We start from the raw sequence: 13,907 nt of genomic DNA on the forward strand, positions 1-13,907 counted from the left end.
AGGTTAGATTGTAATCCACCCCTTCCTCTGACTTTGTTTGGTGCTTTACAGAAGTTATGACCAACCTAGACAGCATATTAAAAAGCAGAGACATTACTTTGTCAACAAAGGTCTGTCTACTAGTCAAGGCTATGGTTTTTCCAGTGGTCGTGTATGGATGTGAGAGTTGGACTGTAAAGAAAGCTGAGTGCATAAGAATTGATGCTTTTGAACTGTGGTGTTGGAGAAGACTCTTGAGAGTCCCTTGGACTGCAAGGACATCCAACCAATCCATCTTAAAGGAGACCAGTCCTGGGTGTTCATTGGAAGGACTGATGTTGAAGCTGAAACTCCAATACTTTGGCCACCTGATGAGAAGAGCTGACTCATTTGAAAAGACCCTGATGCTGGAAAAGATTGAGGGCAGGAGGAGAAGGTGATAACAGAGGATGAGATGGTTGGATGGCATCACTGTCTCAATGGACATGGGTTTTGGTGGACTCCAGGAGTTGGTGATGAACAGGGAGGCCTGGCGTGCTGCGGTTCATGGGATTGCAAAGAGTCAGACATGACTGAGTGACTGAACTGAACTGAACTGAACCTTTCCCATGCATCTCATTTGATCGCACCACCTCCCAGTGAAGGTGGAAGGGCAGGATTAACATAGCTAGGAGCTTTGTGCATGCTCAGTCACTAAGTCATGTCCGACTCTTTGCAACCCCATGGTCTGTAGCCCTCCAGACTCTGTCCATGGGATTTTTCAGGCAAGAATACTGGAGTGGTAGCCGTTTCTTCCTCCAGAGAGTCTTCCCAGCCCAGGGATTGAACCTGTGTCTCCTGCTGCATTGGCAGGTAGATTCTTTACCACTGAGCCACCTGGCTTAACATACCCATATTATAAAGGAGATGGCCAGGGTTCAAGAAAGTGACACTGAGTCCCAGAGCAGAACTTAGACCTGGGTGTTCTGAGGCCAGGCTCAGTGCTCTGCTTGTGGATCTGTGATAACTCCCCTACCGTGGGGAGAGTAAAATGACCTTCCTTTAGTCTCCCGATGTGTACACACAACCAAAACCCCATCTGCTTTGCAGCCTAACTGTTCATTTATTGGATCCAGCATCCAATCCGTCATGCATATTTAGGAAATGAATCTAATTTAAAACAAAAGTTATGAGCAAAGATGGGACCTCGGAGTCAAAGGCATTTCATTGGGAAATCAGGCTGACCTCCCGTGAGGTGACAGAGACGATGTGTTTAGCATATAACTTCCCACAAGCTCTGTTCTGTTCTTCGTCATCTTTGATTAATGACAGCACTCATTTGAGTTAATATTTTCTTTACCTAAGAACAGTGTTCCCAGGAAAAATGCAAAAGAAACAGAAGGTGGTTAATAAACTTGCTGAATCCCACAAGCTGCTAACAAAAACCAAATTGAGGGCTCCCCTAAGGAATGTTTTCCATCCTTTTATCAAGAATTTTTTTCTTGAAATTTCATATTTTTTTCTCAAGAGGGGTGTGCTTTTTTTTTTTTAACAACTTGGATTTTTTTTTTAGATATATAAAACATGTTAGTTCCTTTTTGAACCAACTCTCCTTAGGGGCAAGCCACTTTCATCAGAAAAGAGATAAAATTCAGTCTGTAGAAAAATAAAAGTATCATAAAATACTCACTGCTCTTTATCACTGAAGGTAGGCAAAGAAAGGAGAGAAAGAAAGAAAATGAATAAAGTTAGGGAGAAAAAACACCTTGTAACAGTATCAGCACCAGATGCAACAACCACACAGTTCAGCTTAAATGACAATGACCTACTTCCATTGTTATCATTATTATCTTATTTTAGCACATCTAAAACACGGTTGCTGTAGGGTTGTATATTCACAGCTTTGATGAACATGACCCATCAGTTCAGTTTATTAATTAACCCATCTGATCATTTATGCATTTGAATAATATTTTTTTGGCACTAAAGAGGAATCATTTAATGATAACGAGGCCACCACCATTCTTGTTTTCTGTTGTTTCAAACACTGAGGGTTAAGGAGCACACTGTTATTGTTTAGTAACTAAGTCGTGTCTGACTCTTTGTGACCCCATGGACTGTAGTCCGCCAGGCTTCCCTGTTCATGGGATTTCCCAGCAAGAATACTGGACTGGGTTGCCATTTCCTTCTCCAGGGGATCTTCCCAACTCAGGAATCGAACCTGCATCTCCTGCATTGGCAGGTGGATTCTTTACCACTGATCTACCAGGGAAGTTCTAAGGAGCACGTTAAGAAAGGGCAAAGAGCCCTGAACAGTGGTTGGATCATCCAAAAGCAGAACTCACAGTGCCCCATTTTGGGGAAGCAAGTCCTTCCATTCTAAAAAGAAGACCAGCCTCTCCATTTACTAGTCATGCTACCACAGACATGTCACATCTTCCCTTTGTGCCTCGGTTTCCACCTCTGGTCTCTGCCACTCTCAGGCTTGCAGACTTGAAAGCCACAGCGAATAATCAACTGTCAGAGACAGCATTTCTCCCCATGTATCCCCAACATAGAGAACTGAATCCCTGCTCTACCCATGCAAGAAAGAAATACATTCTCTCCTTTCAAACACAATCACAATTGTCTTCCAAACACCATCGTTGGATTCAAGGAGACTGAGAGAGGAAGGCATTTGAAAATCACAAAGGCAGTAAGTGTATCTGGCTAGCCAGCAGTTAATTAAGACTAGATTTCTTAATTTACTGGAGAAAGACATTAGAGAATCATCTGCATTAGCACATCATCACTGCTGCAGACTAGATAGCATGTGTGATGACTATAATTCACTCATTAACATTTATTGGAAAATAATTTTAATATCTGAAGAAAATGCAGTAGCAATCAAGCCAGCCAGATGCATTAGGAATGCCAAGATGTTTCACAGAAGCCCGGGAGCACTTTAAGGAAATAGCATCCAGACTGCTTGAATAATTCTAATTTAATTGTAAGGCAAATTGTTTGGCTTCATATTGACTAAAGTAAACTGTGATGGATGGGGTTTTAATTAACTGACATTTCTTAAATAAAATAAATACTTTACCCCATCCACCTTCAGGCAACTGTTTATAGAGAGACAGTTTTTGGCTGATAAGATATTCTTTGCCAAATGAGTTTAGTATCAAGAGAACGTTCATGGGAAGGGCTTGGAAACCAGAAGTTTCCTTTCAAAACGGAAACCAACAGAGTTCAATAATGTCTTCAAAACTGTTAAACTCGTAGAACTAGAGGAGGTTTTAGGTGGAAACAGTAAACAGGGACTTTTGCTTCAGAGAATACAAGTGGACTACATATTCTGAAAGACCCTCATCAATATATAATTAGGACCTTGGTAATTAAGGGCAAATCTTATTAACACAGTTCTAGGATTGCTAGCGGAGAAGGCAATGGCACCCCACTCCAGTACTCTTGCCTGGAAAATCCCATGGACGGAGGAGCCCTGGTTGGCTACAGTCCATGGGGTCGCTAAGAGTCAGACATGACTGAGCGACTTCACTTTCACTTTTCACTTTCATGCACTGGAGAAGGAAATGGCAACCCACTCCAGTGTTCTTGCCTGGAGAATCCCAGGGACGATGGAGCCTGGTTGGCTGCTGTCTATGGGGTCGCACAGAGTCGGACACGACTGACACAACTTAGCAGCAGCAGCAGTAGCAGCAGCAGGATTGCTAGAAAGTAAAGGAATTCTCCAAAACCCCTCTACCTTTGAAACAAACAGACAAAATAGACTTCATCAAAATAAAAAATGTTTCCTCTTCAAAAGACTATGTTATGAAAAAGAAAATGCGAGTCATAGACTGAGAAAAATATGTGCAAAATGTGTCTCCAACAAACGACTTTTATCTACAGCACATTAAAAAAAATGTTAAAACTTAATAACAAGAAGATAAATGACCTGATTTTTAAGTGGACAAAGTGTTTAAACAGACACTTTAACAAAGAGGTTATAGGAATGTCAAACTTACATAGAAAGATGTTCAATATCATTATTCATTAAGGGGAGTGCAAGTTAAAATCACAAAACAAATACCACTATGCACACATAGAATGGTTAAAATGGAAAAGACAAATCGTATCAAGTGTTGTTGAGAAAGGAGACAGACAGAACTCTCATACACTTCTGGTGGAAATTTAAAGTGGTACAAACAATTTGGAAAACAGTTTGCAAGTTTTTTTAGAAGTTAAACATTTACCTACGAAGCCACTGAGACATTTTCCTCCTAGGTATTTCCTTAAGAGAAATACAAGTATATGTCTATACAAATTTTACTTGTACTAGCCAAAAAAACTAGAAACAACCCAAATGTCCATCAACAGATGAATGGATAAACAAACTGTGGTACATCCACACAATGAAATATTACTTTTTTAGCAATAAAAGGAATAAAATATTGATATGAAAAACAATATGAATGGATCATGATTTAATTATGCCAAGTGAAAGAAGACATCTTCCCTCAAAGAGATGATTCCATTTACATAATTACTTAGGGATGGGTGGTGACAGGCAGGAGCAAAGGGGAATGAGTATGCATGTAAGTGTAAAAATGATCAAATTGTACTTTAGATGTGTACTGTTGGAGGTACATTAATTATACCTTTAAAAGGCAATTTTTAAAAAAAGAAAAAGAAAACCCAGCAAACTGAATCCAGAACTGGGAGCTCTGAGCAGGAAACCAATGTAAACACCAACATTGTGTCCCAGAGACTGACTCTGAGCTCCTAACTAGATGAAGAAGCTGAATCTGGGACCCCCTAAGGGAGCTCAGATCACATCCTTGGTGAGTAGCACACACTTCCTGGCAGAAGCAAATGCAAATCTCTCTGAAGAAAATATTCTCATGGTAGATCCCCAGGATTCTTACAGGTTGAGCTCACAATAAAACATTACCAAGCAATCATGATAAAGAAGCTGTGGTACATATACACAATGGAATACTATTTGGCCATAAAAAAGAACACATTTGAGTCAGTTCTAATGAGGTGGATGAACCTAGAGCCTATCATACAGAGTGAAGTAAGTCGGAAAGAGAAAAACAAATGTCATATATTAACACATACATGGAATCTGGAAAGATGGTACTGATGAACCTATTTGCAGAGCAGCAGTGGAGACACAGACACAGAGAAGAGACTAATGGGCAAGGGTGGTAGGGAGGGTAAGATAATGGAGAGAGCAGCACGGAAGCATATACACTAGCATATGTAAAATAGACAGCCAATGGGAATTTGCTGTATGACCCAGGGAACTCAAACTGGGGCTCTGTAACAATCTAGAGGGGTGGGAGAGGGTTGGAGGTGGGAGGGAAGTTCAAGACGGAGGGGACATATGTACACCTATGGCGAATCCATACTGATGTATGGCAGAAATCAAACCAGTATTGTAAAGCAATTATCCTTCAATTAAAAATAAATAAATTTTAAAAATTACCAAGCTTTCAAAAAATAAGACCTTTGAGTGAAAAATCTTCAGTGATGATAAACAATAGACGTAGATTGTCAAGGTCTTTAGGCGGTGGTACGCTGGTGAATGTTTAACAGTTGCACTTCTAGAGCAAAACCCCACTGAGGCTGATTTCGAGTACCTATATGATATCACTAAATTCAAAGCTGGGAGGAAACATGCAGTACCATACTAAGATACAGTGTTTCACTATACAAGTATCACAGACAACAAGTAACACAGGGAATAGCAAAATGTAGAAAAATAAGTAAGAAATGATTAATGTTGAGTATTCACCACCTTTGTCTAATATAATTATAAAACTATACAACTTAATTTCTAGTAACAGTCATATTTAACAACCAACTTGCAAAATTCCTGCCAATTTAACAACAGCTCTAAGGACCAGCATGATACAGAGCCAATACACCACCGATTCAGGTGTAATAATTACTTAATACAGAATGTGAAGTTATTTTTATGTGAATTTCCCAATTTTTAAATGATCAGGCCAAAACTAAAAAATACATTTCTGCAAGTCACAGTCAGCTGGTGGCCTGTCAGTTTGCAACCTCTGATTGAGTCCAACTTCCTTATTTAATTGATGATAAACTGAGGCCCAAAGAAGGAAAAGAGACTCACCCAGTAAATTAGTTCAGATTTAGGACCAGAATCAAGTCTGATTCTAACCAACAGGTTAGTGCTCTTTCCATTTCATGAGACCACCTCTCATTTAGGGCATGGAGCTCAGAGTTTCATCTTGATACTCCAACTTTGCAAAGTAGTAAAATCAGTGGAGGAGTTTCCACATCAGAACTCCCACCAGCTTCTTTTTTCCCCAGGGATGGAAGTTCTCTTTTTTCCCCTACTACTCTCCTCCTTCAAGTGTAGATCAGGACCTCATTGCCCCTAAGCAGATGACTTCCAGGAATACCCAGTGACTTACTTTGACTGCAGGGGTCGGTCACTGGGACACATCCAACGGCTTGAGCTGCTGCTGAACACGGTGTCAGTCATGGCTGAAGCCCAGCACTCCTGGAAAACATCAGCCCAGAAAGGTCATCATGCAAATGGTCATTCAATCACTCCTTATTTCTCAGGTCCCTTGTCTATGTCTGAGTGGTATGGGGAAGAAACAGAGCTTCATCCAGCTTCTCCACTTTCCAGATGGGACCTTCAGGACCAAGAGGGAAATTGTCACATCCCCCTTTTGGCAGAAATGGATCAGAATGAAGAACTCTTTCCCTTTAATCTGTATTCCTCCCATTCATTTTTGATGCAAGAGGAAGGGTGCGTATGTGCATGCTAAGTCACTTCGGTTGTGTCCAACTCTCTGCCCCCGCCATGGACTGTAGCCTGCCAGGCTCCTCTGTGGGGATTCTCCAGGCAAGGATACTGGAATATTGCCAAGAATACTGGAGGGTTGCCATGCCCTCCTCCAGGGGATCTTCCCCACCCAGGGATCAAATCTGCATCTCTTTTGCCTCCTGCAGGTGGGCTCTTTAACACTAGAGCCACCTGGGAAGAGCTCTTAACTCCAATCCAGGATATTTCTACTAGAGGATGTCATCTGGCTCATGTACTAGTCATCTTGGCCTTGGGTAGGTAAAAAAAAAAAAAAGCAAAACCCATCTCTCAGAGTTTTGAGGTCTCAAATGCTAGAGTCATCCCTGGCTTGCTTTCTTTTTAATACTCTACACCCAAGCCATCAGAAAGTCATGGCTTGATTGTCATAAATAGAGCCAGAATCTTCCCAATATTCTCTGCCCAATTTGCTTCTGTGCTGATCCAAATCTCTGCTGCCCCAGCCCGCCTTACTACAGGAGCTGCTTCACTGTCTCCCTGATTCTGCTCTTGGCCTACCTCAGTCTATGCTCCACACAGTGACCAGGGAGATGGTCACAGACATAAACCACAGCTTGTGAAAACCGCATCACCACAGATGGAATCTCCCGCTAAAATGTAAGCTTCTTGCAGAACTCTTCCTGTTTTGTTCTCTGTTTAATCTCCAACACCCAGCATAGCTCCTGGCATGGAGAAGGCATTTAGTAAGTAAGTACTGAATGCGTGAATGAGTCTTCATCAATGCTAAGCAAGTCCAGCTGAACTTAGGCGAACTTGTGTTCTTTCTGGACCTCCACTCCTCCCTGCTCCCCCAGGTATAGCCAAAGAGTAAGGGGAAAGAGACCATGGAGATCACAGTTAATTTATTGTTTTAAAAAGTTTTGGAAGGTAGGTCATGGGGTCCAGTGGGTCCTGATTTCGCTAAAGTTCTTGTTACATCACAGTCCTTTTCCCCAGGAAGCCGAATAGATGAGCAGTTGGGAGGGGAAAAGGGAGAGAACTATCTTTCCTATTCTGCAACCAGTGCAATTATTAAATATTCACGTGGGTGGGGTTGGGGTGGAGGGCTCTGATGTTTGGACACAGGAGAGGAAAGACCCCTTACAGAAAAGCCATTTCATCTGTTCCCAGGTGGTTAACATAATCTTCCTAGTATAATATGACCGTTTCATTGTTTCCACTCTGAAAATAGAAAAAGGAGTGATGACTCCTATTGCGAAGGAAATATGTTGAAAAGAACCTTAACTTCTCATTACTGCCTGTGCCAAGAGCTGAATGAGGCTTCCCGGGCCCCCGGGGTCCCCTGGTCCCTGCTGGGGACCCCAGTCCTCAGTCCTCAGTAATGAGCTTCCTTGGCTGCCCTTGACTGGAACAGCCAAGCGCTCATTTGAATGCATCGCCTCCTGAAGCAAGATGCAACAGTGCCCTTGGAGGATCCCAGGAGGCAGGGACGAGGGGATGGGACAGGTGATACACAGTCCCCGCCCAGGAACTCTGATCTCCAAATTCTGATGCTCGGAACAGACACCTGCCCACCCAGACCCCTGTCTGAAGATCACATGCTCTGTTAGAGCCAAAGCCAAATCTAGTGAGGCAGCGGCAAGTTCAGAAAGCATAAAATAATTACCTTCCCTGGAAGCCAGAGGCTCAGCTCTCTGCTGGGCACCACAGCAAAGGGTCCACCACAGCCCTGTTGTGAGTGCCAAGGAATGAAAGAAACAACAGCAACAATCACTAGTTCAAATATCAAGGGTTTCGTACCTGCTAACTGCCCTTCAGGTTTTATCTCATTTAATCCTCAAAAGGTCCACTTAGTCGGTTTTTCCAGTAGTCATGTATAGACGTGAGAGATGGACCACAAAGAGGGCTGAGTGCCAAAAAATTGATGCTTTTGAATTGTGGTGCTGGAGAAGACTCTTGAGAGTCCCTTGGACAGCAAGATCAAACCAGTCAATCTTAAAGGAAATCAACCCTAAATATTCACTGGAAGGACTGATGCTGAAGCTCCAATACTTTGGCCACCTGGTGCAAAGAGCCGACTCATTGGAAAAGACCCTGATGCTGGGAAAGATTGAAGGTAGGAGGAGAAGGGAATGACAGAGAAGAGATGGATGGATGGTATCACTGACTCAATGGACATGAGTTCAGGCAAACTCTGGGAAATAGTGAAGGAAAGGGAAGCCTGCTGTGCTGCAGTTTATGGGGCCACAAAGAGTTGGACATGACATAGCGACTGAAAATCCTCAAAATAGATTTAGGAGGTAAATGTCCTTATCCCATTTCACAGATGAGTAACTGAGTCACAAAGAGTTCAAGTGGACTTCCCAAGGACCTTCTTGAAGCCCTTCAAGGAAGCAATCTAAATGCCTAATAACAAGCACGGGCTAGCAGGATGCTGGTGCATCTGTATGGTAGAGGGCTTCACAGCTGCAAAGAATAATGAGAATTTATGATGGATATGGATAGGTCAACAAGATTACTTGTCTAGTGGCAAGGCCAAGACATAGAACACTGTTCGAGAACAACACTATTGTGTAGAAAGGAAAGTGGGATAATTGCATGTTTAGGTTGTATATGCATACAGCATCTCTGAAAAGAACACACAAGAAATGGACAATACCGCTGGCCTCTGTAGAGGGAGCCTGGGAGGGTGGGCCTGAGATGGGAAGAACTGTCACGTGATACCCCTTTGTATTTGCAACCAGGAGGACACTTTAGCTATTCAAAAACAAATGTATTTTTTAAAAGATAATTTCAAAATAATAAATTACTTCAATTTATTGGCTGTCCAATGCATGTAAGATTAAGACTCTCTCCGTGACCTCAAAGAACTGTCATGACCTTCTGCCTGCTACTGTTCCTAGATCTTGGACCATGCTCCAGTCATGCTGGCTTTTCCAGCTGCCAAGTGTTTGCCTTTGCTGTGTTCTCTGCCTGGATAGCTTCTTCCTCTTACTTTTGCATAGCTGGTTTTACTAATGCTCTGCTGGTCTCTGCTCAAATGTCACCTCCTCCAAGAAGCCTTCACAGACTCCACCCTCTAAGTCACTCCTCTCACTGCTTACTTCTCACTGCTTGTTTCCTCTATGATATTTATCAAGATATGTAATTATTATTATTTTTTAACTTCTCCACTGTTTGTTTCCCCACCTATTCCATAAGATCCATGAGAACAGGGCCTGGGTTTGCATTTGTTCAGCAGTGACTTCAGTGCATGTGGAACCAACTTCAGGAAGCTTTGGTCTGTACAGTCGCACAGGGACCCATGTCTGGAAGCACCCTGAACTTAGAATGACCCTGTACTTAGATGAGCCCACACTTGGCTTAATGCTTTGCTGTCATCATCTCAAAGTGTCTTATAGAATTTGAATAAGGGGCCCTACGTTTTCACTTTGCGGAGTATGGTATACAGTAGATGTTCAGTGAACCTCCACACAGGTCCTAGAGCTCAGTGAGTGCAGCAGGCACTCAGTAAATCTGCGTATAAGTGACAGAACCAGGCCTTGTTCCAGATCTGCCCACCTCCACAGCTTGGTGCTAACCTTTAAATCACCTGCATTTTAAAACGACTCAAAGACCCAGTGCCAAGCCCAGAAAAGGTTCCAGAACCCTGCCTTTCTCCCTCTGCATTTTGTTCTACCTATTTCTCCCCTGGCTCCCATCAGCACTGTTTGTTAAGGAACGATGCCTCCATTCCCCAAAATCTCCAAGGTCTTCTGCTGGGTTTAGTTGAACTGAAAAACAACAACAACAACAACCCTGAACATCCATTAAGCTTCAGAGTCACACCAGGTGTCTAAGCATGACGCGGCGGGGCTGGGCTGGGCCGGTGGCGGCCCTGCACGTGGCACTTCAGGGCACCGCAGGGACCCAGCATGGGCTGCAGCTGTCTGTGTGGAGTTCAGTGCCACCGTCAGTCTCCCAGCCCCGAGTTGGAATTAAACCAGATGCTTCGCAGCAGAACCCGCAGCCACCAGCTTGGATGGTGTCAAATCGGTTCCATCTCTGTGTCTCTTTTCCTGCCCTGTTCCTCTCCCCACAAGAGGAGAGGAACTCTCTACTCAATTAGGAATCTCGGGGCGGGGCCGGGGGGCGGGGGTGGAGCAACCACTCAGACTGCCTGATGGGATGGGATATGCAACTTACACCAAGGGCTCCAAACAGGAGTGAAGTGGGGCTGGGGGGACTTCACAGACAGCATCCAGGCTGCAAGTACGTTTTGTTTGGCCCGTGCAATAGTTTTTAAAAGTAAGAGTAAGCCAGTATTTTAAAGGCACAGGATTTAATTAAAAATACAGATTGCCAGCTTCTCTTGAGAAACAGGAAGAATTAAAAAAAATTTATAGAACATCTATTACTCTGTGGCAGACACTGGTCTAGGTACTATGGATACGGCATTAAAACAAATAAAAAAGAAAAATCTTTGTCCTCATGGAGCTTCCCTTCTAGTGGGGAAACTGTAAGTCAAATGAAAGCGTGTCAGCTGGTGATTGGGCGCTTTAGAGAAAAACAAAGGAGGGCTGGTGAATGTGAGGGAAGTTTGATTTTAAATAAGTGGTCTAGAGAATTCCCTGGTGGTCCAGTGGTTAGCGCTCTCACTGCCAGGGGCCTGGGTTCGATCCCTAGCTGGGGAACTAAGATTCCACAAGCTGTGTGATGTGGTTAAAAGAAAAAAGTGGAGGCCCACTGAGAAATTATATTTGAGCAAAGACCTGAAGTGGGTAATGGACTGAGCCATGTGGCTGTCTCATGGCAGAGCATTCTAAGTGGAGGGGGAAAGCAAGTACCAAGGCCCCGGGGTGGGTATGTACCTGGTTAGTTGGAGAAATGATAAGGAGGGCAGAGTGGCTGGAGTGGAATGAGCAAGGGGGAGATGAGTGGGAGCTGAAGTAGCAGTGGAGGTCATGAAGGTCGTGAAGCAGTGGAGGTCAGATCATCAGGACCACTTAAGCTTCTACTCTGAGTGACATACAAGCCACAGAAGGACTTTGAGAAGTGAACTGAATATATCCTATTCTGTCTCAACCATGTATCCAGCTTTGATTATTTGACAGGCACTCATGGTTCCTACGGGAGATGGCAATGGCAACCCACTCCAGTACTCTTGCCTGGAAAATCCCATGGACAGAGGAGCCTGGTGGGCTGCAGTCCATGGGGTCGTGAAGAGTCAGACAGGACTGAGCAACTTCACTTTCACTTTTCACTTTCATGCATTGGAGAAGGAAATGGCAACCCACTCCAGCTTGCCTGGAGAATCCCATGGACGGAGGAGCCTGGTGGGCTGCTGTCTGTGGGGTCGCACAGAGTCGGACACGACTGAAGCGACTTAGCAGTAGCAGCAGCAGCATGGTTCCTACATACCTTTGCCATGGCAAGGACACTTGGTCCAGTGAGAGAAAGATGGCGGTCTCTTGTCCCGCCTACTGTACTTGACAGCGCTGAGCATGCCTCCACCTGCCTGCAAGCCTTGCCATTTCACGCTCTCAGAGCCCCAGCATCCTTTACCCCAGTTTCACCCAGGGGGTGCAGGCTGCTGATGGCTTCTCTTTGCTTCCAGAACCAGTTGGGTCATCCCCAGCCTCCCCTGAACCTGGCCAAATCTGGAATGACAAGACTTTGACTCCTTCCATGCTGAGCTGGTTGGTGTTCAAGATGAAGACAGAAACAAGTCTGAGAAATGCTCCAGATGAAGGCATCTCTGTGCTGCCAGCCTTGAAACACAGCAAATTCACTGTCATCTCCCCCAGGGTTCTCCCATCACCATATCGCAATAACAGATGGTTCCATAAGCCCTCAAAAAAATCCCACAGGATTTTATGGGTTTTTAAGGCAGGCACAGAGCTCATCCCCCACTGCTGTACAACTCTGGCAATTTGCAGAGACCACGTTGTAAGGGGCCACAGTTGTCCTAGCCTATGCAGCTGCTCCATCATAAACTGGCCAGTCCCAGCTAACATACCAGCTGACCATAGAAGTGAACAAGCCCAGCCAAGATCATCCAAGTCTGGCCTAGACCAGAACAACCTCCCAGGTGGACTGAACCCAGTTCTGACTCTAAACAATCTTGAGATAAATAAATGGCTGTTGTTCTAATTCACTCATTTGTGGGTTGCTTTGTTATGCAGCAAGATCTGGCTGATGGAGCAGCCCATGTTGTGGAACAATTCCTGGCCTTGGATCCAAAGTCTGGGATCTGACCTTAGCTCTTCTATTCATTTCCTGGCATCTCATTTAGTCATTCTGGGCCTCAGTTTCAGCATCTGGTTAAAATGAGGATGTAAAAATTCCCATCTTTGTCATGCCAACTTCACAGAGTTTTGGGGAAAAGCCAAAGGGTTAATACATATGCAGAGGCCTGGTAATACAAAATACTTTTTAAGGATTAGGCAAAGAGGTCATTGTTAGTGTTATTTGAGGGTGGGGCTGGGGAGAAGAACACGTGTCTAATTTCTAGGTGTTTTTTAGGCCTGAGTGAGACACTGCAGTGGATACCTGGGGTAGAGATTTCTTGCTTTTTCCTGTCCAGCACCTATCCCTTCTTTTTTTTTTTTTTTTTAAAGTAATAGCACCCCTAATTTTCCTTTGGGAAACCATCCCTCTCTCCTATCAATCTGCGTGGCTCAGATGGAGATTACCCAAACCTGGTTCCTAAAGGTGGACCAAAGATCATCTCTAACCAATCAGTGTATTATATGCCTCATGGACTCAGGGATGGGCACATGTCCCAGTCTGGACCAGTGAAGGTATACCCTAAGACTTGCTGGAACTATGTGGAAAGAAGCATTCTTTTTCCATTGTAATTGCTAAACTGATAGAACAGAAGCCTGGAGCTGCTATTGGTCACTTTTTCGCACCAGATCGGAAAGGTCTGTCAAGGGATGAAAGTGGAGTTGAGAGATGGAGAGTGACTGGTTCCTGATGACGCTGTTGGAATGCTGGATCCAGCCACACCTGAATCCCTCATGGTCTGTTTTGGCTACCATATGTTGAACATATGAACATATATGTTCCCCTTTTTTTTTCCTCCTGAAGTCCAATTTGAATTGAATTTCTGTCATTACGACCCTCCTAACCTCTCTCTATGTGTCTTTATAAACCAGCTACCTTGGAGCAAATGGGG

At 43.9% G+C, this 13,907-nt stretch overlaps 1 protein-coding gene across 3 annotated transcripts in view; it reads right to left on the reverse strand.

The window, feature by feature from the left end:
- The window catches only part of RPH3A (rabphilin 3A), a 101,795-nt gene that overhangs the window by 59,968 nt on the left and 27,920 nt on the right, over positions 1-13,907 (reverse strand). For 2 of the 3 annotated variants that reach the window (XM_086348138.1, XM_086348140.1), the window contains exon 3: positions 6,390-6,478. In XM_086348138.1, coding sequence (XP_086204264.1) covers positions 6,390-6,460 — 71 coding nt within the window. In that variant the 5' untranslated portion in view covers positions 6,461-6,478. Of the gene's footprint in view, positions 1-6,389; positions 6,479-7,306; positions 7,471-13,907 lie in introns of those variants that run through there. The other variant, XM_086348141.1, reaches the window with a different exon arrangement.

Source organism: Bos grunniens, chromosome 17 (assembly GCF_055505025.1).
Source record: "Bos grunniens cultivar Pamir isolate PY7600 chromosome 17, Bosgru_T2T1.0, whole genome shotgun sequence".
NCBI classification, from domain to species: Eukaryota; Metazoa; Chordata; class Mammalia; order Artiodactyla; family Bovidae; genus Bos; species Bos grunniens.